We start from the raw sequence: 27,480 nt of genomic DNA, 5'->3' as shown, positions 1-27,480 counted from the left end.
GGGCTCTTGCCCATGGGTGTTGTGGCGGGGGGACGCCATTTTCGAACGGCTCCTCTAATGCGCACGCGCAGCGGCTTGAAGCCAAGCTGAACGCAGTCATTGGTTCCCCCAGCGCCTCGCCCTGGGATGTCACGTGACAGGGGACCTGCGAAGCCATTTTGTCCTGCAGGCTGCATGGGCGTGGCCATCTTGGTTCCTTTTGTCATGTGATCAGGGAGCGAGGCCAATCTGGGGGAGGCCATCTTGACTCCCAGTTGTCATGTGATAAGGCGACATAAACATCCCCCCCTTGTGAAAATAAGGTGGAGGGAACCCAGGCGTCCGAGCTCCGCCCCTTCTCTCCCCCCCAGCCCAGAGTCAGGGAGAGAACCCAGGCGTCCTGGCTCCCAGCCCCCCCTGCTGTAACCCACCAGCCCCCAGTCCCCTCCCAGAGTCGAGGAGAGAACCCAGGAGTCCTGGCTCCCAACCCCCCCTGCTGTAACCCACCAGCCCCCACTCCCCTCCCAGAGTCAGGGAGAGAACCCAGGAGTCCTGGCTCCCAGCCCCCCCTGCTGTAACCCACCAGCCCCCACTCCCCTCCCAGAGTCAGGGAGAGAACCCAGGAGTCCTGGCTCCCAACCCCCCCTGCTGTAACCCACCAGCCCCCACTCCCCTCCCAGAGTCAGGGAGAGAACCCAGGAGTCCTGGCTCCCAGCCCCCCCTGCTGTAACCCACCAGCCCCCACTCCCTTCCCAGAGTCAGGGAGAGAACCCAGGAGTCCTGGCTCCCAGCCCCCCCTGCTGTAACCCACCAGCCCCCACTCCCCTCCCAGAGTCAGGGAGAGAACCCAGGAGTCCTGGCTCCCAGCCCTCTGCTCTAGATAGATTCGGGCGGTTTGGGGTTATTTGTCCCTAACTTCACGGGGGCCACAAGGAGACCACCCAAAACCCACCCCTGCCCCTCCAAACACCCCACCTCAGATCTGCCAGCCCCCCACCCCCCTCGGTGTAATCTGACAGTCAGCAGAATCCGCTCTGTTTTATTTTTTCCTCTGTCCAGGAAATTCCACCTCTGGTGCCAGACATTCATCTGCCCAGATAATTGTTCGGTTCCTGCAGGGTTGGGGGAGCGAGGGGAGGAGTGATTCCTCCTCCGGCGCGGAGATGCGGCCACCTCTGGGGCGGGGCGGCTGGTTCATTGGGGACCTCCCGCCCAGCGCTGAGATGCGGCCACCTCTGGGGCGGGGCGGCTGGTGACCCGGGGACCCCTCGCCCGGCCCTGAGATACAGTCACCTCTGGGGCGGGGCAGCCGGTAACCCAGGGACCCCTTGCCCGTCACTGAGATGCAGCCAGCTCTGGGGCGGGGCGGCTGGTGATACAGGGACCCCTCGCCCGGCGCTGAGATGCGGCCACCTCTGGGGCGGGGCACAGCTGGAGCTCCCCGCCCAGCCAACCGTGTTCACCAGGGGCCCCAGGCAGGGCAGGGCAGGGGCCACGGGACTGGCGGAGCCGGAGGAGCTGGGGAAATGAGGTGTCACATCCTGCCCTGACCCCGCTCCCCTCCCACGGAAACGGCAGAACAAAGGGTATTTCCTGACTGCCGGGAGAATAGAAACAAGGAGCAGGGACCAATGGGTAGTGTAAGGGGGGCTGGGAGCTAGGACTCCTGGGTTCTCTGCCCGGGTCTGGGAGGGGAGCGGGGTCCGGACGGTTAGAACAGGCGGGCTGGGAGCCCGGACTCCTGGGTTCTCTCCCCGGCTCTGAGGCAGGTAACTTCTGCCCACAGCTGGGCTGCAGGGACAGGATTCCCTCCTGGCTTGGCTCTGGTCTGCCCCCCTTGCCCAATGGGGGGGGCAGCGGAAGGGGCAGGGTGGGGTGTCCAGGGCCTGTTTTCCTTGGGCTCGCTGGAGCCAGGCAGGAAACCTGCTCAGAGAAGAGCAAACCACAGCCTCTGACGCAGGTCAATGCCAGGGGGCGGGGGGGGGAGAAGCCAAGGGGGCTGGACACTCTCTCAGCCCCTGGGCAGCTCCCAGCTCTGGGGGGCAGGGGAGGGCTCCTGGGTTAGAGCTGCCCACCCCTGCTCAGCACGGCCAGTCATGGCAAGGCCGAGAACCCAGGCGTCCTGGCTCCCAGCCTGCCCTGCTCTAACCCCCCAGCCCCCACTGCCGTCCCAGAGCCGGGGAGAGAACCCAGGCGTCCTGGCTCCTAGGCTGACAGCAGGTGGTCATAACAAAGCTAACAGCTCCAGCTCTGTGTGGCTGAGAGATTTGGGGTCACTGGGCAGGGAGCGGGGGGGAGGGGGAGTCGGCACCGGCTGGGCCCACATGGCCTGGGACTTGGCAACACTGACCCACAGCTGAATATGCAGCCGGGGGGCTGGGGAGTGAATGGGGCGGGGGGGGGTTGATGGATGGAGGCGGAGCGGGGTAGGGGGGATAGAGGGGGGTCGGGGGGATGGAAGGAGGTTGAGGGGGTGGAGTGGAAGAGGGGGTGGGTGGGGGGAAGGGGGGATGGAGGGAGCTTGAGGGGGGATGGAGGCTTTGGGGGGGTGGGATAGGGGGAAGACAGGGTGGGAGGTGGTGTGGGGGGAAGGATGGAGGTCGAGGGGGGATGGAGATTAGGGTGGGGGGATGGAGGGGGGACGAGGGGGTGGGAGGAGGTGTGGGGGGAAGGAGATTGGGGTGGGGGGATGGAGGGAGGGTGGGGGGACGAGGGGGTAGGAAGAGGTGTGGGGGGAAGGAGATTGGGGTGGGGGGGATGGAGGGTTTGAGGGGGGAATGGAGATTTTATACCCTGAACGTGTTCATCTCAGCCCAGACGGAGATCTGGGGCGGGCCATGGGGGGCCGTGTGACTGGCTGGTGGCAGCCTGGGCGGGGGGGCGTACATGGAGGGGGCTGTGGGGCAGGTTATGGGGCTGTGTCCTCGTTACCCCCCCCCCCATCACAGACCTATTGGTTCCAGGAACCTGCCCAATCAATCAACGCTCATTTCCCACAAGCTCGTTACCCCCCCCGATCCCGCCCCCAGCCCCACGGAAACTCCCCCCCCCCCGTCCCTGGGAAGCACCAGCGGGAGCCCCCCCATCTCCCCCGGCCTTATCTCCCCGCCCGGCCCTGCCAGGCCAGAGGGGTCAGGAAACAGACCCCTGGCTGGGGCGGGGTGGGGGGGCTGGCCCTGACCCTAGGGGGCACCGGTGCCCTGAGCCCGACCCCTGCGCCCCATAGAGGCCGTGGAGATAAATTAGTTCCAGGCCGTGCTGCGGGGGGGCAGGGCTGGGCTGGCAGGGGCTGCAGGTCGGGAGTGAGGGGCACCGGCAGGGCTGGGGGGGGCGGGGGGGGGAGCAGGGATGTTCTGTCTGACACATCTGTCCAGATGTTCCTCATTGGGCCCCTTAACGTCTCTTTTTCCCGTCCCCTCTCCGTCCCCCTTGGGAGCGGAGTTGGAGGGGGGCGGGGGGAGATACTTGCCCCACAATCCACCCCCCCACCAGGGAGGAGGAGACCAGAGCCAGGGAGAGAACCCAGGAGTCCTGGCTCCCAGCCCCGCCCTGCTCTAACCCCCCAACCCCCCACTCCCCTCCCAGAGCTGGGGAGAGAACCCAGGAGTCCTGGCTCCCAGCCCCCCCCCCAACCCACCAGCCCCCACTCCCCTCCCAGAGCTGGGGAGAGAACCCAGGTGTCCTGTCTCCCAGCCCCACCCTGCTCTAAGCCCCCAACCCCCACTCCCCTCCCAGAGCTGGGGAGAGAACCCAGGCGTCCTGGCTCCCAGCCCCCCTGCTCCACATTTCATTGTCCACCACTGACCAGGGAATCATGTGAAGAGTCCCCCTCCCCCCCGGCTCTGGGCCCCCCAGCTCTGCTGGTGCCCCTCACTCCTGACCCACAGCCCCCTGCTAGCCCTGCCCTGGGTTGCTGGAAGGGAAGGGGGGCAGACGTGAGGGGGAGGGTGGGTTCTGGGTGCTGAATAGGGAGGCATCACCCTTGAGTGTTGGCAGTACAGGGGCTTTGACACACAGCGGGTACTTCCCCTGGCAGCCAGCAGGGGGCGCATGCCCACTTTGCTGCACCTCCCCCCCCAACACACACACAGAGCACAACACAACACACTGTCCCCCGGCACAGACACACCCCACAACCTCCAACAAGCCCTCTACCCTCTCTCTCACACACACACACAAACAACGCACCCTCCAGCAACCACCTCCCCACATACACAACACAACACATCGCGCAGCCCCGGTGCACACAGCACTGCCTGCCGCAAGCTTCTACACACGCACACACAGAGATTGTAACAACCCCTGTAACACACACACAGAGACTGCAACAACCCCTGTAACACACCCCACAACCGCCAACAACCCCTGTAACACACACACACAGACACACACAGAGATTGTAACAACGCCTGTACACACACCCCACAACCTCCAACAACCCCTCCTCACACACACACAGAGACTGCAACAACCCCTGTAACACACACACACAACCTCCAACAACCCCTGTAACACACACAGAGAGACTGCAACAACCCCTGTAACACACCCCCACAACCTCCAACAACCCCTGTAACACACACACAGAGACTGCAACAACCCCTGTAACACACCCCACAACCGCCAACAACCCCTGTAACACACACAGAGAGACTGCAACAACCCCTGTAACACACCCCATACAACACAACACAACACATCACACTGCCCTGGTACACACTGCGCCGCCTGCAACAACCCCTCTACACACACACAGACTGCAACAACCCCTGTAACACCCCCCCACAACCCCTGTAACACCCCCCCCACACACACAACCCCTGTACACACACACACGCCCCATACAACACAACACATCACACTGCCCTGGTACACACAGCGCCGCCTGCAACAACCCCTCTACACACACACACACACAGACTGCAACAACCCCTGTAAACACCCCCCCTCCCCACACACAACCCCTGTAAACACACACACACACCCACAACACAACACAACACATCGCGCCGCCCCTGGTACACACAGCGCCGCCTGCAACAACCCCTCTACACACACACACACACACACAGACACCCAGAGCCCTACGTACCCCCCCACACCCCGCCCCTCCCGCAGATCCCTCCCCTCCCTCCCGCAACTGGGCGCAGAAAGTTGCGAGCCGCAACCCGGGGTGAGCGGGGGAAAGTCGCGGGCTGCGCGGGGGTTTTTTTTGGGGGGGATCCCCAGGGAGGGAGTGAAGGGGGGTCCTGGGGGGGGGATTTTCAGCCCCCACCGATCTGCAGCCGGGAGCTCAGGGCAGGGTCCCGGGGTAGCGGCTCGCGGCTGCAAGCTGGGGGGGGGGGGCGGGTCGGGTTTGCAAAGATTTGGGGTCCTCCCCAACCAGGATCTCGGGGTGCTGTCGGGCAGGGCGAAGGCTCATTGGGGGGGGCAAGATTTGGGGGGTGGGGCTGAGTTGTGCCCAGATCTGGGGCCGGGTCGGGGGGGAGAGACGAGAAAGTTATTGCAAAGAGTTTGCAGGTCTGGAAAGTGTTTTTGGGGGGTCGTTTCGCGCAAAGATCTAGGGGTCCCCCTGGAAGGATGAGGCTTTGGGGGGCTGCAGAGGTTTGGGGGGATCTTAGCCAAGGCTTAGGGGTGCAGCATTGCTTTAGCCCAGCTCAGGGTGAGCGGGATTTCTGGGGGAGGGGGGAACCACAGCTCTGCCAGAGTTTGGGGGGATTCTCAGCAAGATTTGGGGGGTCCCCTTTGAGGGCAGCGACTATGGGCAAAGCTTTGTGGGGGCAAGGCCCAGGTGTGAGGGAGGGGGGGCTCACCGGCCAGAGGCAGTGCTAGCTTATTTGGGGGTCCCTAAATATTTGGGGGTCCCAAAATATTGGGGTCCTGCTTGAGCTGTGTGGATCCCTAAGCAATTGCTTAGTCCGCTGACACCTGGCTTCAGCTTTGCTTAGTTTGGCAGTACTTTTCGCAAAGGTCTGGGGGGGTGCACTGCAGATTTGGGGGGGCCAGACAGGAATTGGGGGGGCGCTTCTTGCAAAGAGCTGGAAGGGGGACAAACTCCTGAGCCAAGCGCCAATGCCTTCCCCCTGCCTGGATGCTAGTTTTTTTTTCTTTCCTTCTTTTTCCAGCTGCCTCCAAAAATCTTGGGGTCCCCCCCTTCATTGCTTCCTTTGTCCATGGGGCTGGGGGGTCCAGCCCAGCCAGGCCCCTTCACCCCACTCGGGACCGGCTCGTGGGAGCGCCTCTAGTCTGCCCGGGGCTGCTTCATTTTTCTGGACTTGCCTATTGTCCGCGGCGCGGGATTGTTTCCGGACCAGCTATTCCAGACCCGGGCCCTTTCCTGGGGATCAAAGCGTCCCTGACGCGGGAGGTTTCCGGACCCACTGCTCTAGACCCAGGACTTTTCTGGAGCTCCGAGACGCCGGACATTTTAGGGGAACCCGGCTCAAGGAATTTCTCCAGAATCAACTTTTTGCCAGACTCTGAAAGTTTTGGAGAATCTGGTTTTGCTGGATGGACGGAGTTTGGCTCCGTTGATTTGCTAGAGGCCACATTTGTAGGTAAACCTGACCCCCACCCCCCGGGAAAGAAACTTATTTTTGAGATTATTTTTTCTAGATTGGGAGGCAAATCTGGGTTTGTTTTTTCCCCCTTGACTGGGGAGAAATCTGGGTTATTTTTCTAGCTTGGGGTGAGATCAGGGTTTAATATTTCTAGATGGGAAGAAATCTCAGTTTAACTTTTCTGGATCAGGAAAAAATCCGGGCTTAATTTTTCTGGATTGGGGCGAAATCTGGGTTTCCCCCAGATTGGGGAGAAATCTAGGGTTGATTTTTCTGAATCAGGGTGAAATCAGTTTGTTTGTTTTTCTAGATTGGGGAGAAATCAGTGTTTAATTTTTCTGGATCAGAGTGAAATCCGGGTTCCTTTTTCTAGATTGGCGGCAAAATCGGGGTTTGCTTTTTTCTAGATTGGGGAGAAATCTGGGTTCATTTTTCTGGATCAGGGTAAAATTGGGGTTTTTTTTCCTAGATCGGGGCAAAATCTGGGTTTATTTTTTTCTAGATTGGGGAGAAGTGTAGGCTTGATTTTTCTGGATCAGGGTGAAATCTGGGTTTTTTTCTGAATCAGGGTGAAATCGGTTTGTTTTTCCCCTAGATTGGGGAGAAATCTGAGTTTATTTTTTTTCTGGATCAGGGTGAAATCTGGGTTTAATTTTTTTCTAGATTGGGGATAAATTAGGGTTTAATTTTTCTGGATCAGAGCGAAATCTGTGTTCATTTTTTCTAGATTGGCGGGGAAATCAGGGTTTGATTTTTTCTAGATTGGGGAGAAATCTGGGTTCATTTTTTCTGGATCAGGGTGAAATCGGGGATTAATTTTTTCTAGATTAGCAGTGAAATCAGGATTTGCTTTCTTTCTAGATTGGGGAGAAATCTGGGTTTATTTTTTCTAGATTGTGGAGAAATCTCAGTTTAATTTTTCTGGACCAGGGTGAAAGCTGGATTTATTTTTTTTCCAAATTGGGGGTGTCAGGGTTTAATTTTTCTGGATCAGAGCGAAATCTGGGTTCATTTTTTCTAGATTAGCTGTGAAATCTGGTGATTTTTCCCCCCTAGATCGGGGCGGGGAAAACCAGGGTTTCCTTTTTTCTAGAGTTGGGGGAATCGGGGAGTCAGACAAATGTGAGGAGTTCAAACTTTCTAGACCAGGCCAAAATGGAGGGTTAAAAGGTTTTGGGTTTAGGGGACGTTCTGGGGTTTCGATTTTCGAAGACTGGGGAAAAAGTGATTGTTTCCCTCTAGACGAGGGGAAGATGGGGTGTCCATTTTGTGCTCCACGAAAGGCATTTGGGGGATTCGTTTTTCCAGATTAAAGACATTGGGCGGGGGGGGGGGGCTAATTTGCTTGTTAGCCTAGGGAGAATTTCCTCTAGATTACCAAAAATTGGGGAGGAGTGAGTTGATTTTTCCACACCAGAAATTGATTCACAGGTTAATCTTTTCCAGACTTGGTCATTTATTAGGACGTAAATATTCTTGTGGGTCGAATTTTCAGGCTATCCAGGGGTAGCTGACTCCTTCCATATAGCGGAAAATCTGGGGGATTCAATATTCCCAGATCAAGGCAGTTTGGGGGGCTGGCTTTCCGGCCGAAGGGTTATTTTTCTGGAGTAAAGTTTCCCCGATTGGGAATTTTCTCCCCCCGCCCGGTTGGTTGATCAGGATTTCGCGACAGCAGTTTTTCTCCGGCCAAGGAATTCTGGATTGCCCCGAGCCATGGAGGTCTGGCTGCTTTGTCTCTGGATCCCCCTCACTCAGGCCGTGGAAGGTGAGTGGAAATTGGGGGGATTTGGGCAGGTTTCAGTGTCTTTGGGAGCCAGGACTCCTGGGTTCTCTCCCCGGCTCTGGGAGGGGAGCGGGGGCTGGTGGGTGAGAGCAGGGGGGGCTGGGAGCCAGGACTCCTGGGTTCTCTCCCGAGCGGAGGGGGGCTGGCGGGTTGGGTTGGGGGGGGTTGCAGCCATCCATCCCGTCTGCTCAGCTCTCGCCTGGGGTTTGATTGACAGTGTTTTTTACACTAACAGAAAGTGGGCTCGGAAAAGTTCACTTCCATCTCCAAAAGTTTCTTTCTTTCTTTCTTTCTTTCTTTCTTTCTTTCTTTCTTTCTTTCTTTCTTTCTTTCTTTCTTTCTTTCTTTCTTTCTTTCTTTCTTTCTTTCTTTCTTTCTTTCTTTCTTTCTTTCTTTCTTTCATTTAAGCCCTTTCTTTCTTTCTTTCTTTCTTTCTTTCTTTCTTTCTTTCTTTCTTTCTTTCTTTCTTTCTTTCTTTCTTTCTTGCAGAAAAGGAGCAGCGCGTGGAAGCTGGCTTGTTGAAAGAGAAAACAGGCCTGGAAAGAAACGTGATGGAAAACAAGAAAAACAACAACAACCCCACCACCCACCCTCTTCCACTCTTTTCTTTCATTCTTTCTTCCTCCGGGTTTGTTCTGCTGAGTGAACATTTTTGCCTTTGAAAACTTTGTCTCCCCGCCGCCCAGCTCCTGGGGAACCTTTTCTCCTTCATTAACTCCCCCCCCCGTCTTGCTTCTTCTTTCCCCCGGCCCCCCAAAACCCTTTACAGATGTATCTTACTCCTGGATTTTGCCTCTGTCTTTTGCTCCATCCCTTTGTCCTCCAGCCTTTCAGCCCAGGACGCCTGGGTTCTCTCCCCATCTCTGGGAGGGGAGTGGGAGCTGGTGGGTTAGAGCAGGGGGGGCTGGGAGCCAGGACTCCTGGGTTCTCTCCCCAGCTCTGGGAGGGGAGTGGGGGCTGGTGGGTTAAAGCAGGGGGGGCTGGGAGCCAGGACTCCTGGGTTCTCTCCCCAGCTCTGGGAGGGGAGTGGGAGCGGGAGCTGGTGGGTTAGAGCAGGGGGGGCTGGGAGCCAGGACTCCTGGGTTCTCTTCTGAGTGTTATTCCCATGAAGTGGGAAGACCCCTCCTTGCACAGGGATTTAATCCCTTTCTCCCACCCCAATTCTTTGTGGGGCTGGCGGCATTCGAACTCACAGCCCGAGCCGGCTGGGCCGGGGTCCCGCTTTGCCCTGGCATGGAGTAGGGTGCGAATCCGGAGAGAACCCAGGAGTCCTGGCTCCCAGCACCCCCTGCTTGCAACAACCCAGCCCATTCTGGGAAGCCGGGCAGGCTCAGAGGCCGGGAGTTCGTTCACATCTGGCACGGATTTAGCCCGGGCTGGGGTCGGAGGAGAACACAGATTTCGGGGGGAGGGGTCACGCTCCGGCAGCTGGAGCCGGGAGGCCCAGAAGGGGGTGGAGGGGGGCTGGAGCTGGGGCCGGGTGGGAGCCGGCGCCCCCTAGAGGGGACAGGCCCCGGGCCCCGTTCCCCACCCCCCTGAGCCAGCCAGGCCCCGGCCAGTTGCTGGTTTCCCCGTGTGGCCCCCCCAGGCCCGACACGCCATGGGGTGGGCCAGACGCCTCGCACGGCCGTGCGAGCGTGCAGCACCAGAGCCGTGCGAAGGAGCCTGCGGGAAAGCGAGTCGGGGTCTCTGTGAGCTGCTGTGCCCCCGGGAAGGCCTCCGTGTACCCCCGGGGTACGTGCCCCCCCCCCCGGGTCAGACCCTCAGCCCGAGCAGACTCAGATTCACCATGTAATGACCCATCATGCACCACCCCACAACACCCATGAGCATGGGTGGGGGGACAAGAATTGTGTCTGCATGGGAAAGCATTTAGGGGTTCGCTGCCCGGCTCTGGGAGGGGAGCGGGGGCTGGTGGGTTAGAGCGGGGGCGGGGGGCTGGGAGCCAGGACTCCTGGGTTCTCTGCCCCTCACTCCAGACCAGCAGGGCCCCCCTTTTCTCACCCCCATCACTTTTTCTGTTTCCCAGAGACCTTGCTGAACACCCGGCTGGAGACATCGGATCTGAAGTGGACGACGTACCCCCAAACTGACGGCCAGGTGAGGGGGCTGGCGGGAAGCGGGGGCAGGTGGAGGGAGGGGGCTGGGGAGAGGGGTGCGATATTGTGTTGGAGGGGGCCAGTCGGGTCACAGGCTCTGTGAGATGGGGGGAGGCTGGGAAGGGGGATCTCAGGTTGTGGGGAGCGCAGTGGGTTCTGGGGAGGCAGGGGATGTGGGCAGGTTTGGGGGGGCATGTGGAGGAATAGGGGTGCTGGGTGTCTGGCCACCCAACTGACTGAACTATGTCCCCATCCCTGTGCTCTGCCCCCCGTCTCCTCCCCCTGCACCCATCTGCCCATCTCTCCCTCCCCCCTGGACTCGATCCCCTCATCTCCCCCTGCACCCCATCTCCAAATCACCTGCTCTCTGCCCCCGTCTCCTCCCCCTGCACCCCATCTCCGAATGGCCTGCTCTCTGCCCCTGTCTCCTCCTCCTGCCTCCCATCCCCCATCTCTCTGTCCCCCCTGCCCCCATCCCCCCATCTCCCCCTGCACCCCATCCCCCATCTCTCCCTTCCCCCTGGACCCCATCCCCTCATCTCCCCCTACACCCCATCGCCAAATCACCTGCTCTCTGCCCCCCATCTCCTCCCCCTGCCACCCATCCCCCATCTCCCCCTGCACCCCATCTCCAAATCACCTGCTCTGTGCCCCCATCTTCTCCCTTTGCACCCCATCTCCGAATTGCCTGCTCTCTGCCCCATCTCCTCCCCCTGCATCCCATCGCCCCATCTCCCCCCTGCACCCCATCTTCGAATCACCTGCTCTCTACCCCCATCGCGTCCTCCTGCCACCCATCCCCCCATCTCCCCTGCACCCCATCTCCAAATCACCTGCTCTGTGCCCCCATCTTCTCCCTTTGCACCCCATCTCCGAATCACCTGCTCTCTACCCCCATCGCCTCCTCCTGCCACCCATCCCCCATCTCCCCCTGCACCCCATCTCCAAATCACCTGCTCTCTGCCCCATCTCCCTGCCCCCCATCCCCCATCTCTCTGCCCCCCTGTCCCCATCTCCTCCCCCTGCACCCCATCCCCCATCTCTCTGCCCCCCTGCACCCCATCTCCGAATCACCTGCTCTCTAACCCCATCGCCTCCTCCTGCCCCCCATCCCCCATCTCTCTGCCCCCCCTGCCCCCGTCTCCTCCCCCTGCCCCCCATCTCTCTGCCCCCCTGTCCCCATCTCCTCCCCCTGCACCCCATCCCCCATCTCTCTGCCCCCCTGCACCCCATCTCCAAATCACCTGCTCTCTACCCCCATCGCTTCCTCCTGCCCCCCATCCCCCATCTCTCTGCCCCCCATCTCCGAATCGCCTGCTCTCTGCCCCCCGTCTCCTCCTCCTGCCCCCCATCCCCACATCTCTCTATCCCCCCTGCCCCGTCTCCTCCCCCTGGCCCCCATCCCCCATCTCTCTGCCCCCCTGCCCCCATCTCCTCCCCCTGCACCCCATCTCCGAATCGCCTGCTCTCTACCCCCATCGCCTCCTCCTGCCCCCCATCCCCCATCTCTCTGCCCCCCATCTCCGAATCGCCTGCTCTCTGCCCCCCGTCTCCTCCTCCTGCCCCCCATCCCCACATCTCTCTATCCCCCCTGCCCCGTCTCCTCCCCCTGGCCCCCATCCCCCATCTCTCTGCCCCCCTGCCCCCCATCTCCTCCCCCTGCCCCCCATCTCCGAATCGCCTGCTCTCTACCCCCATCGCCTCCTCCTGCCCCCCGTCCCCCATCTCTCTGCCCCCCATCTCCGAATCGCCTGCCCGCCCCCCGGCAGTGGGAGGAGCTGAGCGGGCTGGACGAGGAGCGCCAGCATTCGGTGCGGACCTTCGAGGTGTGCGCGGTGGAGGGCCCGGGCCGGGAGGCCTGGCTCCGCAGCGGCTTCGTGCCCCGCCGGGGGGCGGCCCACGTCTACGCCGAGCTGCGCTATACGGTGGTGGAGTGCTTCTCCCTCCCGCGCCCGGCCCGCGCCTGCAAGGAGACCTTCAACGTCTTCTTCTACGAGGCCGAGCGGGACCTGGCCACGGCCACCGACCCGCCCTGGCTGGAGAACCCCTGGGTCAAGGTGGACACGGTGGCGGCCGAGCACCTGACCCGCAAGCGCCCGGGGGCCGAGGCCACGGGCAAGGTCAACGTCAAGACCTGCGGCTGGGGCCGCTGGCCAAAGCCGGCTTCTACGTGGCCTTCCAGGACCAGGGAGCCTGCATGGCGCTCCTCGGCGTCCGGCTCTATTTCAAAAAGTGCCCCGGGGCCGTGGCCCGGCTGGCCGCCTTCCCGGAGACGGTGCCCCGGGAGCTGGTGACCCCCGTGGCCGGCGCCTGCGTGGCCGGGGCCGGACCGGAGGGGCCCGGGCCCCTCAGCATGTACTGCCGGGAGGACGGGCGCTGGGCCGAGCACGCGCCCGCCGGCTGTGTCTGCCTGGCCGGGCACCAATCCGCCGAGGGGGACACGCAGTGCCGGGGTGAGGCGCCCGGACGCCGGGGTTCGGGGGGGGGAGGCCGGACACGGGGGGGATCTGCGGGGAGGTGGGGGGCGGAGGCTGGGGTTCCGGGGTGGCCCGGATGCCTGGGTTCCCGGGATGGGAAGCCAGAGACTTGGGTTCCCGGGATGGGGACTTGGCTGCCTGTATTCTGGGGGGGGGTCAGATGCTGGGGTTCCGGGGTGGCCCGGATGCCTGGGTTCCTGGGATGGGGACTTGGCTGCCTGGATTCTGAGGCGGGGGCCGGACACTGGGCAGGGGAGGTTCAGGGGGGGAGGCCGGACACGGGGGGGCCTGTGGGGAGGTGGAGGGCAGATGCTGGGGTTCCGGGGTGGCCCGGATGCCTGGGTTCCCGGGATAGGAAGCCAGAGACTTTGGTTCCCGGGATGGGGACTTGGCTGCCTGGATTCTGGGGGGGGGTCAGATGCTGGGGTTCCGGGGTGGCCCGGATGCCTGGGTTCCTGAGATGGGGACTTGGATGCCTGGATTCTGGGGGGGGTCAGATGCTGGGGTTCCGGGGTGGCCCGGATGCCTGGGTTCCTGGGATGGGGACTTGGCTGCCTGGATTCTGAGGCGGGGGCCGGACGCTGGGGTTCGGCAGGGGAGGTTCAGGGGGGGAGGCTGGACACGGGGGGGCCTGTGGGGAGGTGGAGGGCAGATGCTGGGGTTCCGGGGTGGCCCGGATGCCTGGGTTCCCGGGATGGGGACTTGGCTGCCTGGATTCTGGGGTGGGGTCAGATGCTGGGGTTCAGGGGGACTGGATGCCAGGGTTCAGGGGGACTGGATGCCAAGGTTCGGGGGTGCCAGACACCGGGGTTCCCAGGGTGGGGGGCTCGACACCAGGGTTCTGGGGGGCTCTGGTCACTCAGGTTCTGGAGCAGCTGGATACTTGGGTTCTGGGGGCCCCGGATGCCTGGGTTCCAGGCTGGGAGGGAACAATTGTGGGTTCTCCAGCGGCGGGTCTAGGAACTAGGTGCTAGGATCTAGCTGCAAATCGGTGGGGGGCAGGACTCCTGGGTTCTCTCCCTGGGGAGCGGGAGGGTCAATCAAACCCCTCACATGGGAGGTTTGGGGGGAACATTCATCTCTCTGAGATGCAATAGGAATCCCCCCCACGGACCAGCCGCCCCCCCGGCAAAGGAGACTCTGGGACGCGGGACCTTTGAACACCTGGCCAGGGCCCCCCCAGAGCCAGAGGCTGGCGGAGAAAGAATCCAAACTATGGGTGGGGGCAGACACAAAGGGGGGACAAGTGGTGCTGGGATGCGGCCACCTCTGGGGCGGGGTTGCTGGGGACCCGGGGACTCCTCGCCCGGCGCCGAGATGCGGCCAGCTCTGGGGCGGGGGCGGTTTAACCCCTTGTTTCCCAGGAAGGAGCCGTCTGACCCTGTTTGTCTCGCCAGCCTGTGCCCCCGACACCTTCAAGGCGACGCAGGGGGAGGGCTCCTGCCAGCCCTGCCCCCCTTCAGCCATTCCTCCGCGCCCGGCTCTGCCATCTGCTCCTGCCGCAACGGGTACTTCCGCGCCCAGGCCGACCCGCCCGGCTCCCCTTGCACCAGTGAGTCGCTCGGGGGGGGGGGGGGCTGGGAGCCCGGACTCCTGGGTTCTCTCCTCGTCTCTGGGCAGGGAGTGGGGGCTGGTGGGTTAGACTGGGGGGGCTGGGAGCCCGAACTCCTGGGTTCTCTCCTCGTCTCTGGGCGGGGAGTGGGGGCTGGTGGGTTAGACTTGGGGGTTGGAAGCCCGGACTCCTGGGTTCTCTCCTTGTCTCTGGGCAGGGAGTGGGGGCTGGTGGGTTAGACTGGGGGGCTGGGAGCCAAGGGGGGCTGGCTCTGGGAGGGGAGTGGGAGCTGGTGAGTCAGAGCAGGGGGGGCTGGGAGGCAGGACTCCTGGGTTCTCTCCTCGTCTCTGGGCGGGGAGCGGGGGCTGGTGGGTTAGACTGGGGGGCTGGGAGCCAGGATGCCTGGGTTCTCTCCCTGACTCTGGGCGGGGAGTGGGGGCTGGGGGTTTAGACTGCGGGGGGCTGGGAGCCCGGACTCCTGGGTTCTCTCCTCGTCCCTGGGAGGGGAGAGGGGGCAGCGGGATTCGACCGGGGCGGGCTGGGAGCCCGGACTCCTGGGTTCTAGCTCTCTGTGCCCTCCCCCCGCAGCGACCCCCTCGGCCCCGCGCAGCATCGTGGCCCGGCTCAACGGCTCGGTGGTGGCTCTGGCCTGGAGCGAGCCCCTGGAGAGCGGGGGCCGCCGGGACGTGACCTACAACGTGCTCTGCTCCGAGTGCCCCGAGGGGCTGCCCTGCCGGCGCTGTGCCCGCCTCGGCTTGGCCCCCGGCGCCGCCGGGCTGGCAGAGCCGGGGGTGACGGTCCAGGGGCTGCAGCCCTACGTCACCTACACCTTCGAGATCCAGGCCGTCAACGGGGTGTCGCACCTGAGCCCCAACCCGCCCCAGGCCGAGCTGGTCAACGTCACCACCAGCAAGGACGGTGAGCGGCCCCCCCCGGCGCCCCCCAAGTCTGCCTCACAGCCCCCGCGGCCCCGCCAGAGCCCCTCACTCCCGAACCGCAGCCCCCCCCGGTGCCCCCCACGTCTGACTCACAGCCCCCGCGGCCCCGCCAGAGCCCCTCACTCCCGAACCACAGCCCCCCCCGGTGCCCCCCACGCCTGACCCGCAGCCCCCCCAGACCCCCTGGGCCTCCCGCGTCCGACCGGTAGCCCCCGGTGCCCCCCACGTCTGACTCACAGCCCCCGCAGCCCCCCACGTCTGACTCACAGCCCCCGCGGCCCCGCCAGTGCCCCTCGCTCCCGAACCGCAGCCCCCCCCCGGCGCCCCCCAAGTCTGACTCACAGCCCCCGCGGCCCCGCCAGAGCCCCTCGCTCCTGAACCGCAGCCCCCCCCCGGTGCCCCCCAAGTCTGACTCACAGCCCCCGCGGCCCCGCCAGAGCCCCTCGCTCCCGAACCGCAGCCCCCCCCGGTGCCCCCCACGCCTGACACGCAGCCCCCCCAGACCCCCTGGGCCTCCCGCATCCGACCAGCACCCCCCGGTGCCCCCCACGTCTGACTCACAGCCCCCGCGGCCCCGCTAGTGCCCCTCGCTCCTGAACTGCAGCCCCCCCGGTGCCCCCCGCGCCCGACCCGCAGCCCCCCCCGGTGACCCCCACGTCTGACCTGCAGCCCCCCCAGACCCCCTGGGCCTCCCGCGTCCGACTGGCACCCCCCAGTGCCCCCCACGTCTGACTCACAGCCCCCGCAGCCCCCCACGTCTGACTCACAGCCCCCGCGGCCCCGCCAGTGCCCCTCGCTCCCGAACCGCAGCCCCCCCCCCGGCGCCCCCCAAGTCTGACTCACAGCCCCCGCGGCCCCGCTAGCGCCCCTCGCTCCTGAACTGCAGCCCCCCCGGTGCCCCCCGCGCTCGACCCGCGGCCCCCCCAGACCCCTTGGGCCTCCCGTGTCCGACCGGCAGCCCCCGGTGCCCCCCACGTCTGACTCACAGCCCCCGCGGCCCCGCCAGAGCCCCTCACTCCTGAACTGCAGCCCCCCGGTGCCCCCCACGCCCGACCCGCAGCCCCCCCGGCCCCGCCGGCGCCCCTCGCTCCCGACCCGCAGCCCTGACGTGCCGTCTCCCCCCAGTGCCCCTGCCCGTGGACAGGGTCCAGGGGTCTCTCTCCCCAGCCGGGATGGTTCTGAGCTGGCCGGTGCCGCACCCCCCCAGCGGGCGCATCCTGGACTACGAGGTGAAATACTACGAGAAGGTGAGCGGGGGGAGTCGGAGGGCGGCTGTGGGGGGAGGCTCCTGGAGGGAGGGGGGCTCGGGAGGGGATGGAGAGGAGCTGGGGGAGGGGACTAAAGCTGGGGGGACCGGGCGGGGAGGGGGGGAGGGGGTCAGGGATCAGAGGTGGGGGGGGGATTGGGATGGGGCTGTGGGAGGGGGACGGAATCGGGGGAGGGGGATTGTGGTGGGGGGGAGGGGATCAGGAGGGGGGCAGATCAGGAGGCGGTTGGGGGGACAGGAGGGGGAGAGGGAGGGCACCAGGGGTGGGGATCAGGAGAGGGGTTGGGGGGGTGAGGGGAGGATCGGGAGGGGGTTGGGGGGAGGGGATCAGGAGGGGGGCTTTGGGAGCGGGAGTGGGCCATGGGAGGGGATCAGCAGGGGGCTGCGGGAGGGGGAGGGGATCGGGAGGGGGGTCGTGGGGGGTGAGGGGAGGATCAGGAGGGGGGCAGTGAGTGGGAGGGGAGGTCTCCACGACGCAGAGCTGGGACCGACCCCCCCCCTTTATCCCCCCCAGGGCGCAGCGAGCGGGGAGTCCCCCATGTTTGTGAAGGCGTCGGAGGCCCGGGTGACGCTGGACGGGCTGCGCCGTGGGGCGTCCTATGGGGTGCGGGTCCGCGCCCGCTCCGAGGCTGGCTACGGGGACTTCGGGCCGGAGTTCCTCGTTCCCGCGCAGGGCAGCGGTGAGTGACCCCCCCTGGCCGCCCCCAGCTCCGGCCCAGCCCCCCACCCCAGCCCCCCTCGGGCCTGAATTCCCCCCCCGGAGCCTCTGGCTCCCACCGGTGTCGACGCTCACGCGGGCCCCGCAAGATGCAACCAGGGCGTTGGGCCCGGGGGCCAGGTTCAGATGGTGCCAGGTTGCCCGAGGAGGAAGTTTGCACGTGGAGGACAGTTGCACGAGGAGGAAGGTTGCCCGGGGGTGCCAGGTTGCACGAGGAAGAAGGTTGGAGGTGGAGGACAGTTACACAAGGAGGAAGGTTGCACGGGGGTGCCAGGTTGCACGAGGAAGAAGGTTGGAGGTGGAGGACAGTTACACAAGGAGGAAGGTTGCACGGCGTGCCAGGTTGCATGAGGAAGAAAGTTGGAGGTGGAGGACACTTACATGAGGAGGAAGGCTGCATGGGGGTGCCAGGTTGCACGAGGAGGAAGGTTGCACGGGGGTGCCAGGTTGCACGAGGAGGAAGGTTGCACGGGAATGCCAGGTTGCACGAGGAAGAAGGTTGGAGGTGGAGGACACTTACATGAGGAGGAAGGCTGCATGGGGGTGCCAGGTTGCACGAGGAGGAAGGTTGCACGGGGGTGCCAGGTTGCACGAGGAAGACGTTTGCACGGGGTGCCAGCTTGCCCGTGATGGCAGGCTGCCGGCGAGGGTGGAGACACGATTCTCCATTGCCTGGCGGCGTGGCTGCACCCCATCTGCCACCTGGGTTCCTAGCGCCGCCCCATTCGCCTGCCAGGATCTGCCCCAGCGTCCCAGGGGCTGGCCCCCATTGCCCCCCCTGGGCAGATCAGGGCCTGGTGCCCCCCTTGTGACCTGTTCCAGTACAGCAGGTGCCCTGCCTCAGTTTCCCCACCCAGGCCCTTTGGTTTCTTGGTGCCCGCCTGGCCGGGCGGAGTCTCTCCCACTCAGCCGGGCAGGTTGGGTGGGCGGACGCTGACCTGACCCCCCCCGCCCCGGGGCAGCCCCCTGACAGCGTCTCTCTCCCCAGAGGCGGGGGGCCGGGCGGAGCAGCTGGGGCTGATCGTGGGGGCGGCCGCCGTGGGGGCCCTGCTGGTGCTGGCTGTGGTCGCAGTGGCTGTGATCTGTGTCAGGTGAGATCCCCCCCCACCTCCCCGGCGCGGGTGGGGGGCGGGACGGGGGGCAGGGCGGGGGTGGAGGGACGGGGGTGGGCGGGGTCCGGTCAGGTCCTCCCCTGGGGGGTTCGGGGCAGGGTGTCTCTTGGCTGCCCCCCGACTCTCTCTCCCTCCCCCGGCAGGAAGCACGGGGCGGGGGGCCGTGACCCCGAATACTCGGACAAACACAGCCAGTACCTCATTGGGCATGGTGAGTGGGGGGGACGGGGGGGCAGGGAAGGGGGGGTGAGGGGGTGGGTGAGGGGGCTGGCGGGGGGGGCAGGGCAGAAGCAGGGGGTGGGGGTGGGTGGCCGGCGGGGTCCCCGTCTGGGGGCTTTTGGCTCTAACTGCCCCCCCCGTGCCCCCTTACTTAGGCACCAAACTCTACATCGACCCCTTCACCTACGAGGACCCCAATGAGGCCGTGCGGGAATTCGCCAAAGAGATCGACGTCTCCTACGTGAAAATCGAGGAGGTGATCGGAGCCGGTGAGCCCTGCACCCCTAAACCGGCCCTGGGCCTCCCCCTGAGCCCTGGACCCCAGCCCCGGGCCCCCACCCCCACTTCGGAACCCCCCAAACCAGCCCCGGAACTCCCCCCGAGCCCTGGACCCCCGAACCCCCCAACCACCCCTGAACCCCCCAAACCCCCACCTCTGTACCCTGAGCCCCCAAAACCCACCTCTGTACCCCAAAACCAGTCCCCCTGAGACCCCAAAGCCACCCCTAAAACCTCAAACAGGCTCCTGAGCCTCCAAACCCACCTTGTAACCCCTAAACCAGCCTCTGAACCCCCAAACAGGTCCCTGAGCCCCCAAGCCTACCTCTGAACCCCCAAACCAGCCCCAGAACTCACCCTGAGACCTGGACCCCCCTGAACCCCCAAACCACCGCTGAACCCCCAAACCCACCTCTAAGCCCCCAAACCCACCTTTGAACCCCAAAACCAGTCCTCCCTGAGACCCCAAAACCATCTCTAAACCCCCAAACAGGCCCCTGAGCCCCCAAACCCCCTTTGCAACCCCCAAACCAGCCCCTGAACCCCCACACCCACCTCTGAACCCCCAAACAGGACCCTCAGCCCCCAAACGAGCCCCGGAACTCCCCCTAAGCCCTGGACCCCCTGAACCCCCCCAAACCACCCCATAACCCCCAAACCCACCTCTAAGCCCCCAAACCCAGCTTTGTACCCCAAAACCAGTCCCCCCTGAGACCCCAAAACCATCCCTAAACCCCCAAACAGGCCCCTGAGCCCCCAAACCTCCTTCACAACCCCCAAACTAGCCCCTGAACCCCCACACCCACCTCTGAACCCTCAAACAGGTCCCTTAGGCCCCAAACGAGCCCCAGAACTCCCCCTGAGCCCTGGACCCCCTGAACCCGCCCAACCACACCTGAACCCCCCAAACTCACCTCAGAACCCCAAAACTAGCCCCTGAACCCCCACACCCACCTCTGAACCCCCAAACAGGTCCCTGAGCCCCCAAACCCACCTCTGAACCCCCAAACCAGCCCCAGAATTCCCCCTGAACCCCCAAACCCACCCCTGAACCCCCCAAACCCACCTCTGTACCCCAAAATCAGTCCCCCGAGACCCCAAAACCATCCCTAAACCCCCAAACAGGCCCCTGAGCCCCCAAACCCACCTCTGAGCCCCCAAACCGGCCCCAAAACTCCCCCTGAGTCATGGACCCCCTGAACCCCCAAACCACCCCTGAACCCCCCCAAACCCACCTCTGTACCCCCAAACGAGCCCCCCTGAGCTCCCAAACCCATCCCTAAACCCCCAAACCGGCCCCTGAACTCCCCCTGAGCCTCAAACTCCAAACCCCCTCAACCTCCAAACCAGCCCCTGAACCCCCAACCCCCTGCATCCCTAAACCCACCTCTGAACCCCCAAACCAGCCCCTGAGCTCACCCTGAGTCCTGAACCCCACGCACCGCTAAACCGGCTCCTGAAGCGCCAAACCTGCCTCTGCCCCCCCCCAAACTCCCCCCAAACCCCCAACTCCTCCTGAACCCCAAACTGGCCCCTGCAACCCGAAACCAACCCTGCACGCCTGCAGCCCCAAACCGGTCCCTGAACTCCCAAACTGCCCCTGAGCCACCAACCCCCTGCACCCCCAAGTTCATGGCTTCTGCTCCCCCAAATCCACCGCCCCTGCAACCGGGGTCCCAGAGGGGCCGGGGGGCCCATGCTGCGGTTGCTCAATTGGGGCAATCCCCCCAAAACGGGTGGTTATTTCTAATCATTCGACCCACCTGGTTACCCAGACGCCAAATGAGCAGGTCGCCTTAAAGCGCCCCCAGCCTTTGGGCTCCCCGCTCGGCCGGGCCACGTCAAGGACGGCAAGGACGATTAGAAATCCGGTTCGTTCTCTAAGAAGTTCTTGGACACGTCGCCCCCACCAGGCCAATTAATTGGTCGCTTCTCAGCCAAATCCACTTGGAGCCGGGGACCCCTCAAGCTCGCGGCTCCGGTGGCCCCCCGGATCGGGGCCTGAGCGTTTCGCCAGCCCCCCAGCAGGCTCTGGCGAAGCCTCTTGGAAGTTAGCGCCTGGGATTGGCACCCGGCAGCTGCCCGTCTCCCGCCGTTGGCAGGCGCGGTGAAGCCGGGGGTGTCACGACATTCGCGGTGCGTCGAAACGGCGAGATTTCCTCCGTCACTGAACGAACGACTCATTTCATTCCTTCGCCTCCTTCTCTCCTTTTTCTCTCTCGGCTCGTTGGTTCTCTCCCTCTTTCTCCCCGTCTTGTTCTTCCTTTCTCATTAATCCTCTTTCTTTCTTTCTTTCTTTCTTTCTCCCCGCCTCGTTCTCTTTCTCTCTCTCTGTCTCGCTCCCCCTTTCCCGCGGCAGGGGAGTTCGGGGAGGTCTGCCGGGGCCGGCTGAAGGTGCCCGGGAAGAAGGAGAGCTGCGTGGCCATCAAGACGCTGAAGGGGGGGTACACGGAGCGGCAACGCCGGGAGTTCCTCAGCGAGGCCAGCATCATGGGGCAGTTCGAGCACCCCAACATCATCCGGCTGGAGGGGGTGGTGACCAGCAGCACCCCGGTCATGATCCTCACCGAGTTCATGGAGAACGGGGCGCTCGACTCCTTCCTGCGGGTATGGGGGACCCCAGTACGGGGGGCAGGGACCCCCAGACACCCCCAAACCACCCAGATCATGGCGAACGGGGCCCTCGGGTTCTTTTTTGGGGTACAGGAGACCCTGGAATCCAGGGCAGGGGCCCCTGACCTAAAGGGGGGACCCAAAAGCCCCCTCATGCTGTGCCCCCAGCCCTCCAGAGCAGTGCAGTGGTGTGGGCCCGCCCCCACCTCTTCTGGCCCCACCCCCTGGGGCCCCTCCCCTGCCTCTGTGACCCCACCCCGTCGGGTCCTGCCCCTGTCATCCCACCCACCCACTTGGGGCCCTGCCCCTGCCTGTGTGATCCCACCCCCGGGGTCCAGCCCCTGCTTCCGTAGCCCCGCCCCTGTCCCTGTAGCCCCACCTCCACCCCTGGGGCCCCGCCCCCTGCGCTGGGGCCCCGCCCCCTGCGCTGACCCCGCCCCCGTCTCCCCCCCAGCTGAACGAGGGGCAGTTCACGCCCATCCAGCTGGTGGGCATGCTGAGGGGCATCGCCTCGGGGATGCGCTACCTGGCCGAGATGAGCTACGTCCACCGGGACCTGGCCGCCCGCAACATCCTGGTCAACTGCAACCTGGTCTGCAAAGTCTCCGACTTCGGCCTCTCCCGCTTCCTGGAGGAGAACTCCTCCGACCCTACCTACACCAGCTCCCTGGTAGGGCCCGGACGCCGGGGTCCTCCCCGCCTTGGGGCGGGACGCTGGGTTCTCTCCCTGGGTCAGAGCAGGGGGGCTGGGAGCCAGGACGCCTGGGTTCTCTCCCCGGCTCTGGGAGGGGAGGCAAGTCCGGTGGGTCAGAGCAGGGTGGGCTGGGAGCCAGGACTCCTGGGTTCTCTCCCCGGCTCTGGGAGGGGAGCTGGGTCCCGTGGCTCAGAGCAGGGGGGGCGGGGAGCCAGGACTCCTGGGTTCTCTCCCTGGCTCTGGGAGGGGAGTGGGGGCTGGGGGGTTGGAGCAGGGGGGGCTGGGAGCCAGGACTCCTGGGTTCTCTCCCTGGCTCTGGGAGGGGAGGCGAGTCCGGTGGGTCAGAGCAGGGTGGGCTGGGAGCCAGGACTCCTGGGTTCTCTCCCTGGCTCTGGGAGGGGAGTGGGGGCTGGTGGGTCAGAGCGGGGGGGCTGGGAGCCAGGACTCCTGGGTTCTCTCCCTGGCTCTGGGAGGGGAGTGGGGGCTGGGGGGTTGGAGCAGGGGGGGCTGGGAGCCAGGACTCTCTCACCCCCCCCCCTCCCCAGGGCGGGAAGATCCCCATTCGCTGGACGGCCCCCGAGGCCATCGCTTTCCGCAAGTTCACCTCGGCCAGCGACGCCTGGAGCTACGGGATCGTCATGTGGGAGGTGATGTCCTTTGGGGAGCGGCCCTACTGGGACATGTCCAACCAGGACGTGAGTACGCCCCCCCCCACCCCCCCGCGAGCCTCCCCCCTCCTCCGCCGTGGGCTGGGTCAGAGCAGTTCTGGCTGTCACCGGCCGCCCCGCCCCAGAGGTGGCCGCATCTTGGCGCCGGGCGAGGGGTCCCCATCGAGCCCCCCCCAGCTGTGTCTGAGCCGCGCCGCCCTCGCAGGTGATCAACGCCATCGAGCAGGATTACCGCCTGCCCCCCCCGGCCGCCTGCCCCACGGCCCTGCACCAGCTCATGCTGGATTGCTGGCAGAAGGAACGAAGCGCCCGGCCCCGCTTCGCCCAGATCGTCGGCTCCCTCGACAAGCTGATCCGCAACCCGGCCACGCTGCGCATCGTCGCCCGGGACGGCGGCGGGTGAGACCCTCGGGGGCTGGGACCCGGGGGGCTGAGATATAGGGGGGCGGAGAGCGGCTGGGCCTGGAGCAGGGAGGGGGGCTGGGATATGGGGGGCTGAGAGTGGCTGGCCCCGGGCCAGGGATGGGGGGCTGGGATATGGGGGGCTGAGATATTGGGGGGGCTCAGAGCGGCTGGGCCCGGGGCAGGGAGGGGGCTGGGATATGGGGGGCTGAGAGTGGCTGGCCCCGGGCCAGGGATGGGGGGCTGGGATATGGGGGGCTGAGATATTGGGGGGGCTCAGAGCAGCTGGGTCCGGGGCAGGGAGGGGGCTGGGATATGGGGGGCTGAGAGTGGCTGGCCCTGGGCCAGGGATGGGGGGCTGAGATATGGGGGGGCTCAGAGAGGCTGGGCCTGGGCCAGGGAGGGGGGCTGGGATATGGGGGGGCTGAGAGTGGCTGGCCCCGGGCCAGGGATGGGGGGCTGGGATATGGGGGGCTGAGATATTGGGGGGGCTCAGAGCGGCTGGGCCCGGGGCAGGGAGGGGGCTGGGATATGGGGGGGCTCAGAGCAGCTGGGCCCGGGGCAGGGAGGGGGGCTGGGATATGGGGGGGCTCAGAGCAGCTGGGCCCGGGGCAGGGAGGGGGGCTGGGATATGGGGGGGCTCAGAGCGGCTGGGCCCGGGGCAGGGAGGGGCCTGGGATATGGGGGGCTGAGAGTGGCTGGCCCTGGGCCAGGGATGGGGGGCTGAGATATGGCGGGGGCTCCGAGCGGCTGGGCCCGGGGCAGGGCTGGGGGTGTTGGGGGACGGGAAGGGTGGGGTTAGGGGGCCACCTGCTCCCCTCCCCCCCTTTTCACCCCCAACCCCCTGTTCTTTTGGGGTCCCCTCGCACCTCCCCAGGGCAGGGATCCAGCCGCCGCCCCAATTCCTGCCCCCCCATGGGATAAACCCCCCCAGTCTGGGGCAGAGCAGCCCCTGTATAATGACACGAACCCGGCCCCTGCCCCCAGGCCGTCCCACCCCCTCCTGGACCAGCGGGCCCCCCACTACGCCGCCTTCGGCTCGGTCCGCGACTGGCTCCAGGCCATCAACATGGGCTGCTACGAGGAAAACTTCACCACGGCCGGATTCGGCTCCTTCGAGCTGCTCCGCCAGATCTCCAGCGAGTGAGTGACCCCGGGGCTGTGGGGTGGGGGGCACCGGCAGGGCTGGGGGGGCCAGGGGGCTGCGGGTTGGGAGTGAGGGGCACCGGCAGAGCTGGGGGGGGCAGGGCCAGGCGGGCCAGGGGGCTGCGGGTCGGGAGTGAGGGGCACCGGCAGGGCTGGGGGGCTGCTAACCTCCCATCGCTCTGCCCCCTCAGGGACCTGCTCCGAATTGGGGTGACCCTGGCCGGCCACCAGAAGAAGATTCTCTCCAGCGTCCAGAACCTGCGAATCCAGAACAAAACGGCCCCGTCCGGGGGGGCTGCCGGGAGCCGATTCTGACCCGATTTGGGGCTTGTGTCCGGCCTGGTCCCCCAGAGCTGGGAACGAACCGGGCCCCGGGGTACTAATGGGACCTGGACTGCGCTGCAGGGGCAAGTCTCGAACCCGGAACTTGGGGGACCCTTGCCCCCCCCCCCAGGGCTTGCGCTTTGCCTATCTCAGCAGGGAGAATGTCGGGGGGGGGGGTGGCCTATTGGTGGAGGGTCCCAAGATGGCCGCCCGCGGCCGAGTCCCAAGATGGCCGACGAGCCCTTCGGTCAACGGCCAAGATGGCCGCACTTCAGGCTCCCAAGATGGCCGCTCTTGCTTGGTTGCCGGGTAGTGCTCTGGACCCCATCAGGTCCCAAGATGGTGGTCGGGGTGGGGCTCCCACGATGGCCACCGCTGGTTGGGGTGACCAAGATGGCTGGTCTCCGAAGCCAGGCAACCAAGAATCCAAGATGTCTGCTCTATGGTCGGTCTCCAAGATGGCCGCCCCAGGAGCAAGATGACCGCCCTTTCGCCGGAAGCGCACCCCCCCAACCCCCGGCACCTACTTGAATCTCTAGGCCCCTCCCCCACCATTGGGGGGCCTATAAACTTGGGATGGCCCCCCCCATTAAGCCAAAGAGTGACTATGGACAACGGTGATGTCATGGCTGCCCAGTGATGTCATAGACTGGGGACGGCCAGAACGGCGGGTCACGTCATCTCCCCAGGGACTGCCTCATGATGTCATCAGGAGCGGCTCTGATGTCACAGTCGGGATCCTGCCGGGCGATGTCATCGATCTGCATCGGGAGCCCGGTGATGTCATCGTTTGGGGGCCCGTGAGGTCATCGCCGCAGGACATTGAGGGACGCTGGGGGGGGGGGCTGCTTTGTGAGGTCATCACCGGGCGCCGGGCTTTCACCTTCATATTGAAGGCGAATTTAACGGGGGGCGGGGGCTTGTTGTGATTCGCTGTTGAACCAAAGTTCGGGGTGGGGGCAAATTGGGGGGTAGGTAATTTCCAGGCTCCCCCCCCCAGAGCTGGGACAGTGTGTGGGGGAATCCCACCCGCCCGAGCTGACCTGGATTTGGGGTCCCCCCCCCCAAAATAAAGTGGGATTCACTCAGCTCTCTAAGGAAGTGGAATGAGGTAACACCTGGGGGGGGTCTATTTCACGTGGGGGCGGGGCTTCAGAGGGGCGGGGCCTGGTCCAGCCCCGCCCTCTCACGTGGGGCTGCTGGGTTTTAGGCGTCGATTGGTTCGGGGGCCACAGTGCGATCGGCGAGACACTAAACTCCGCCTCTGGGAGCCAGGACTCCTGGGTTCTCTCCCCGGCTCTGGGAGGGGAGTGGGGGCTGGTGGGTCAGAGCAGGGGGGGCTGGGAGCCAGGACTCCTGGGTTCTCTCCCCGGCTCTGGGAGGGGAGTGGGGGCTGGTGGGTCAGAGCAGGGGGGGCTGGGAGCCAGGACTCCTGGGTTCTCTCCCCGGCTCTGGGAGGGGAGTGGGGGCTGGTGGGTCAGAGCAGGGGGGGCTGGGAGCCAGGACTCCTGGGTTCTCTCCCCGGCTCTGGGAGGGGAGTGGGGGCTGGTGGGTCAGAGCAGGGGGGGCTGGGAGCCAGGACTCCTGGGTTCTCTCCCCGGCTCTGGGAGGGGAGTGGGGGCTGGTGGGTCAGAGCAGGGGGGGCTGGGAGCCAGGACTCCTGGGTTCTCTCCCCGGCTCTGGGAGGGGAGTGGGGGCTGGTGGGTCAGAGCAGGGGGGGCTGGGAGCCAGGACTCCTGGGTTCTCTCCCCGGCTCTGGGAGGGGAGTGGGGGCTGGTGGGTCAGAGCAGGGGGGGCTGGGAGCCAGGACTCCTGGGTTCTCTCCCCGGCTCTGGGAGGGGAGTGGGGGCTGGTGGGTCAGAGCAGGGGGGGCTGGGAGCCAGGACTCCTGGGTTCTCTCCCCGGCTCTGGGAGGGGAGTGGGGGCTGGTGGGTCAGAGCAGGGGGGGCTGGGAGCCAGGACTCCTGGGTTCTCTCCCTGGTTCTGGGAGGAGAGTGGGGGCTGGTGGGTCAGAGCAGGGGGGCTGGGAGCCAGGACTCCTGGGTTCTCTCCCCGGCTCTGGGAGGGAGGTGGGGTTTTTTCACCAGCTGCTGTTTATGTGACCCCCAGCAGCCAGGGCAGGAACAGGAAACGGGGGGGGGGGGAGGTGCCACCCAGGCCAAGCCCCACCCTGTGGACAATGGACAATCTGACCCATGGACTCACCCCTGCCAGAGCCGGGGAGAGAACCCAGGAGTCCTGGCTCCCAGCCCTGCCCCCGCCCCTGCCTGCTGTATTCATTCCTTACGGAGGAGTCCGTGCCAGATGCTCCCCCATTTTCAGATTTGGGGGGCGGGGGGGCGGGGAGTTCATCTTTAAAAGGGAAAGTTTGTGGAGTTGTAGCTAAGAATGTAAATAGAGGGGCCCAGCTAGCAGGGGGCTGCTGGGCGGGAGGGGGGGGGGCTGGGGGGCAGGGGGCTGCTGGGCGGGAGGGGGGGGCGCCGGCGGGGCTGGGGGGCGGGGCTGGGGGGCGGGAGTGAGGGGCGCCGGCGGGGCTGGGGGGGCTGGGGGTCGGGAGTGAGGGGCGCCGGCGGAGCTGGGGGGCAGGGGGTCGGGAGTGAGGGGCGCCGGCGGAGCTGGGGGGCAGGGGTTGGGGGTCGGGAGTGAG

At 65.2% G+C, this 27,480-nt stretch overlaps 1 protein-coding gene across 1 annotated transcript; it reads left to right on the top strand.

Moving 5' to 3' along the window:
- The first annotated feature begins 5,099 nt into the window (after positions 1-5,099).
- Positions 5,100-25,921, top strand: EPHB4 (EPH receptor B4). Its single transcript, XM_084616594.1, is given in 20 exon segments — positions 5,100-5,152; positions 6,105-6,536; positions 8,202-8,307; positions 10,355-10,425; positions 12,194-12,557; positions 12,560-12,877; positions 14,299-14,355; positions 14,358-14,453; positions 15,042-15,371; positions 16,517-16,638; positions 17,173-17,338; positions 18,365-18,467; positions 18,632-18,699; positions 18,863-18,976; positions 21,346-21,593; positions 22,054-22,269; positions 22,839-22,988; positions 23,167-23,360; positions 24,351-24,506; positions 24,701-25,921. Coding segments are annotated over 18 exon segments (2,949 nt in total). The 5' UTR covers positions 5,100-5,152; positions 6,105-6,536; positions 8,202-8,255; the 3' UTR covers positions 24,825-25,921.
- Positions 25,922-27,480: the final 1,559 nt, after the last annotated feature.

This window comes from Lepidochelys olivacea (genome assembly GCF_965140295.1).
Source record: "Lepidochelys olivacea isolate rLepOli2 genome assembly, chromosome: 28".
In the NCBI taxonomy this organism is placed as follows: Eukaryota; Metazoa; Chordata; order Testudines; family Cheloniidae; genus Lepidochelys; species Lepidochelys olivacea.
The sequence above is the reverse complement of the archived record's forward strand: the minus strand, read 5'-3'. Positions and strand labels throughout refer to the sequence as shown.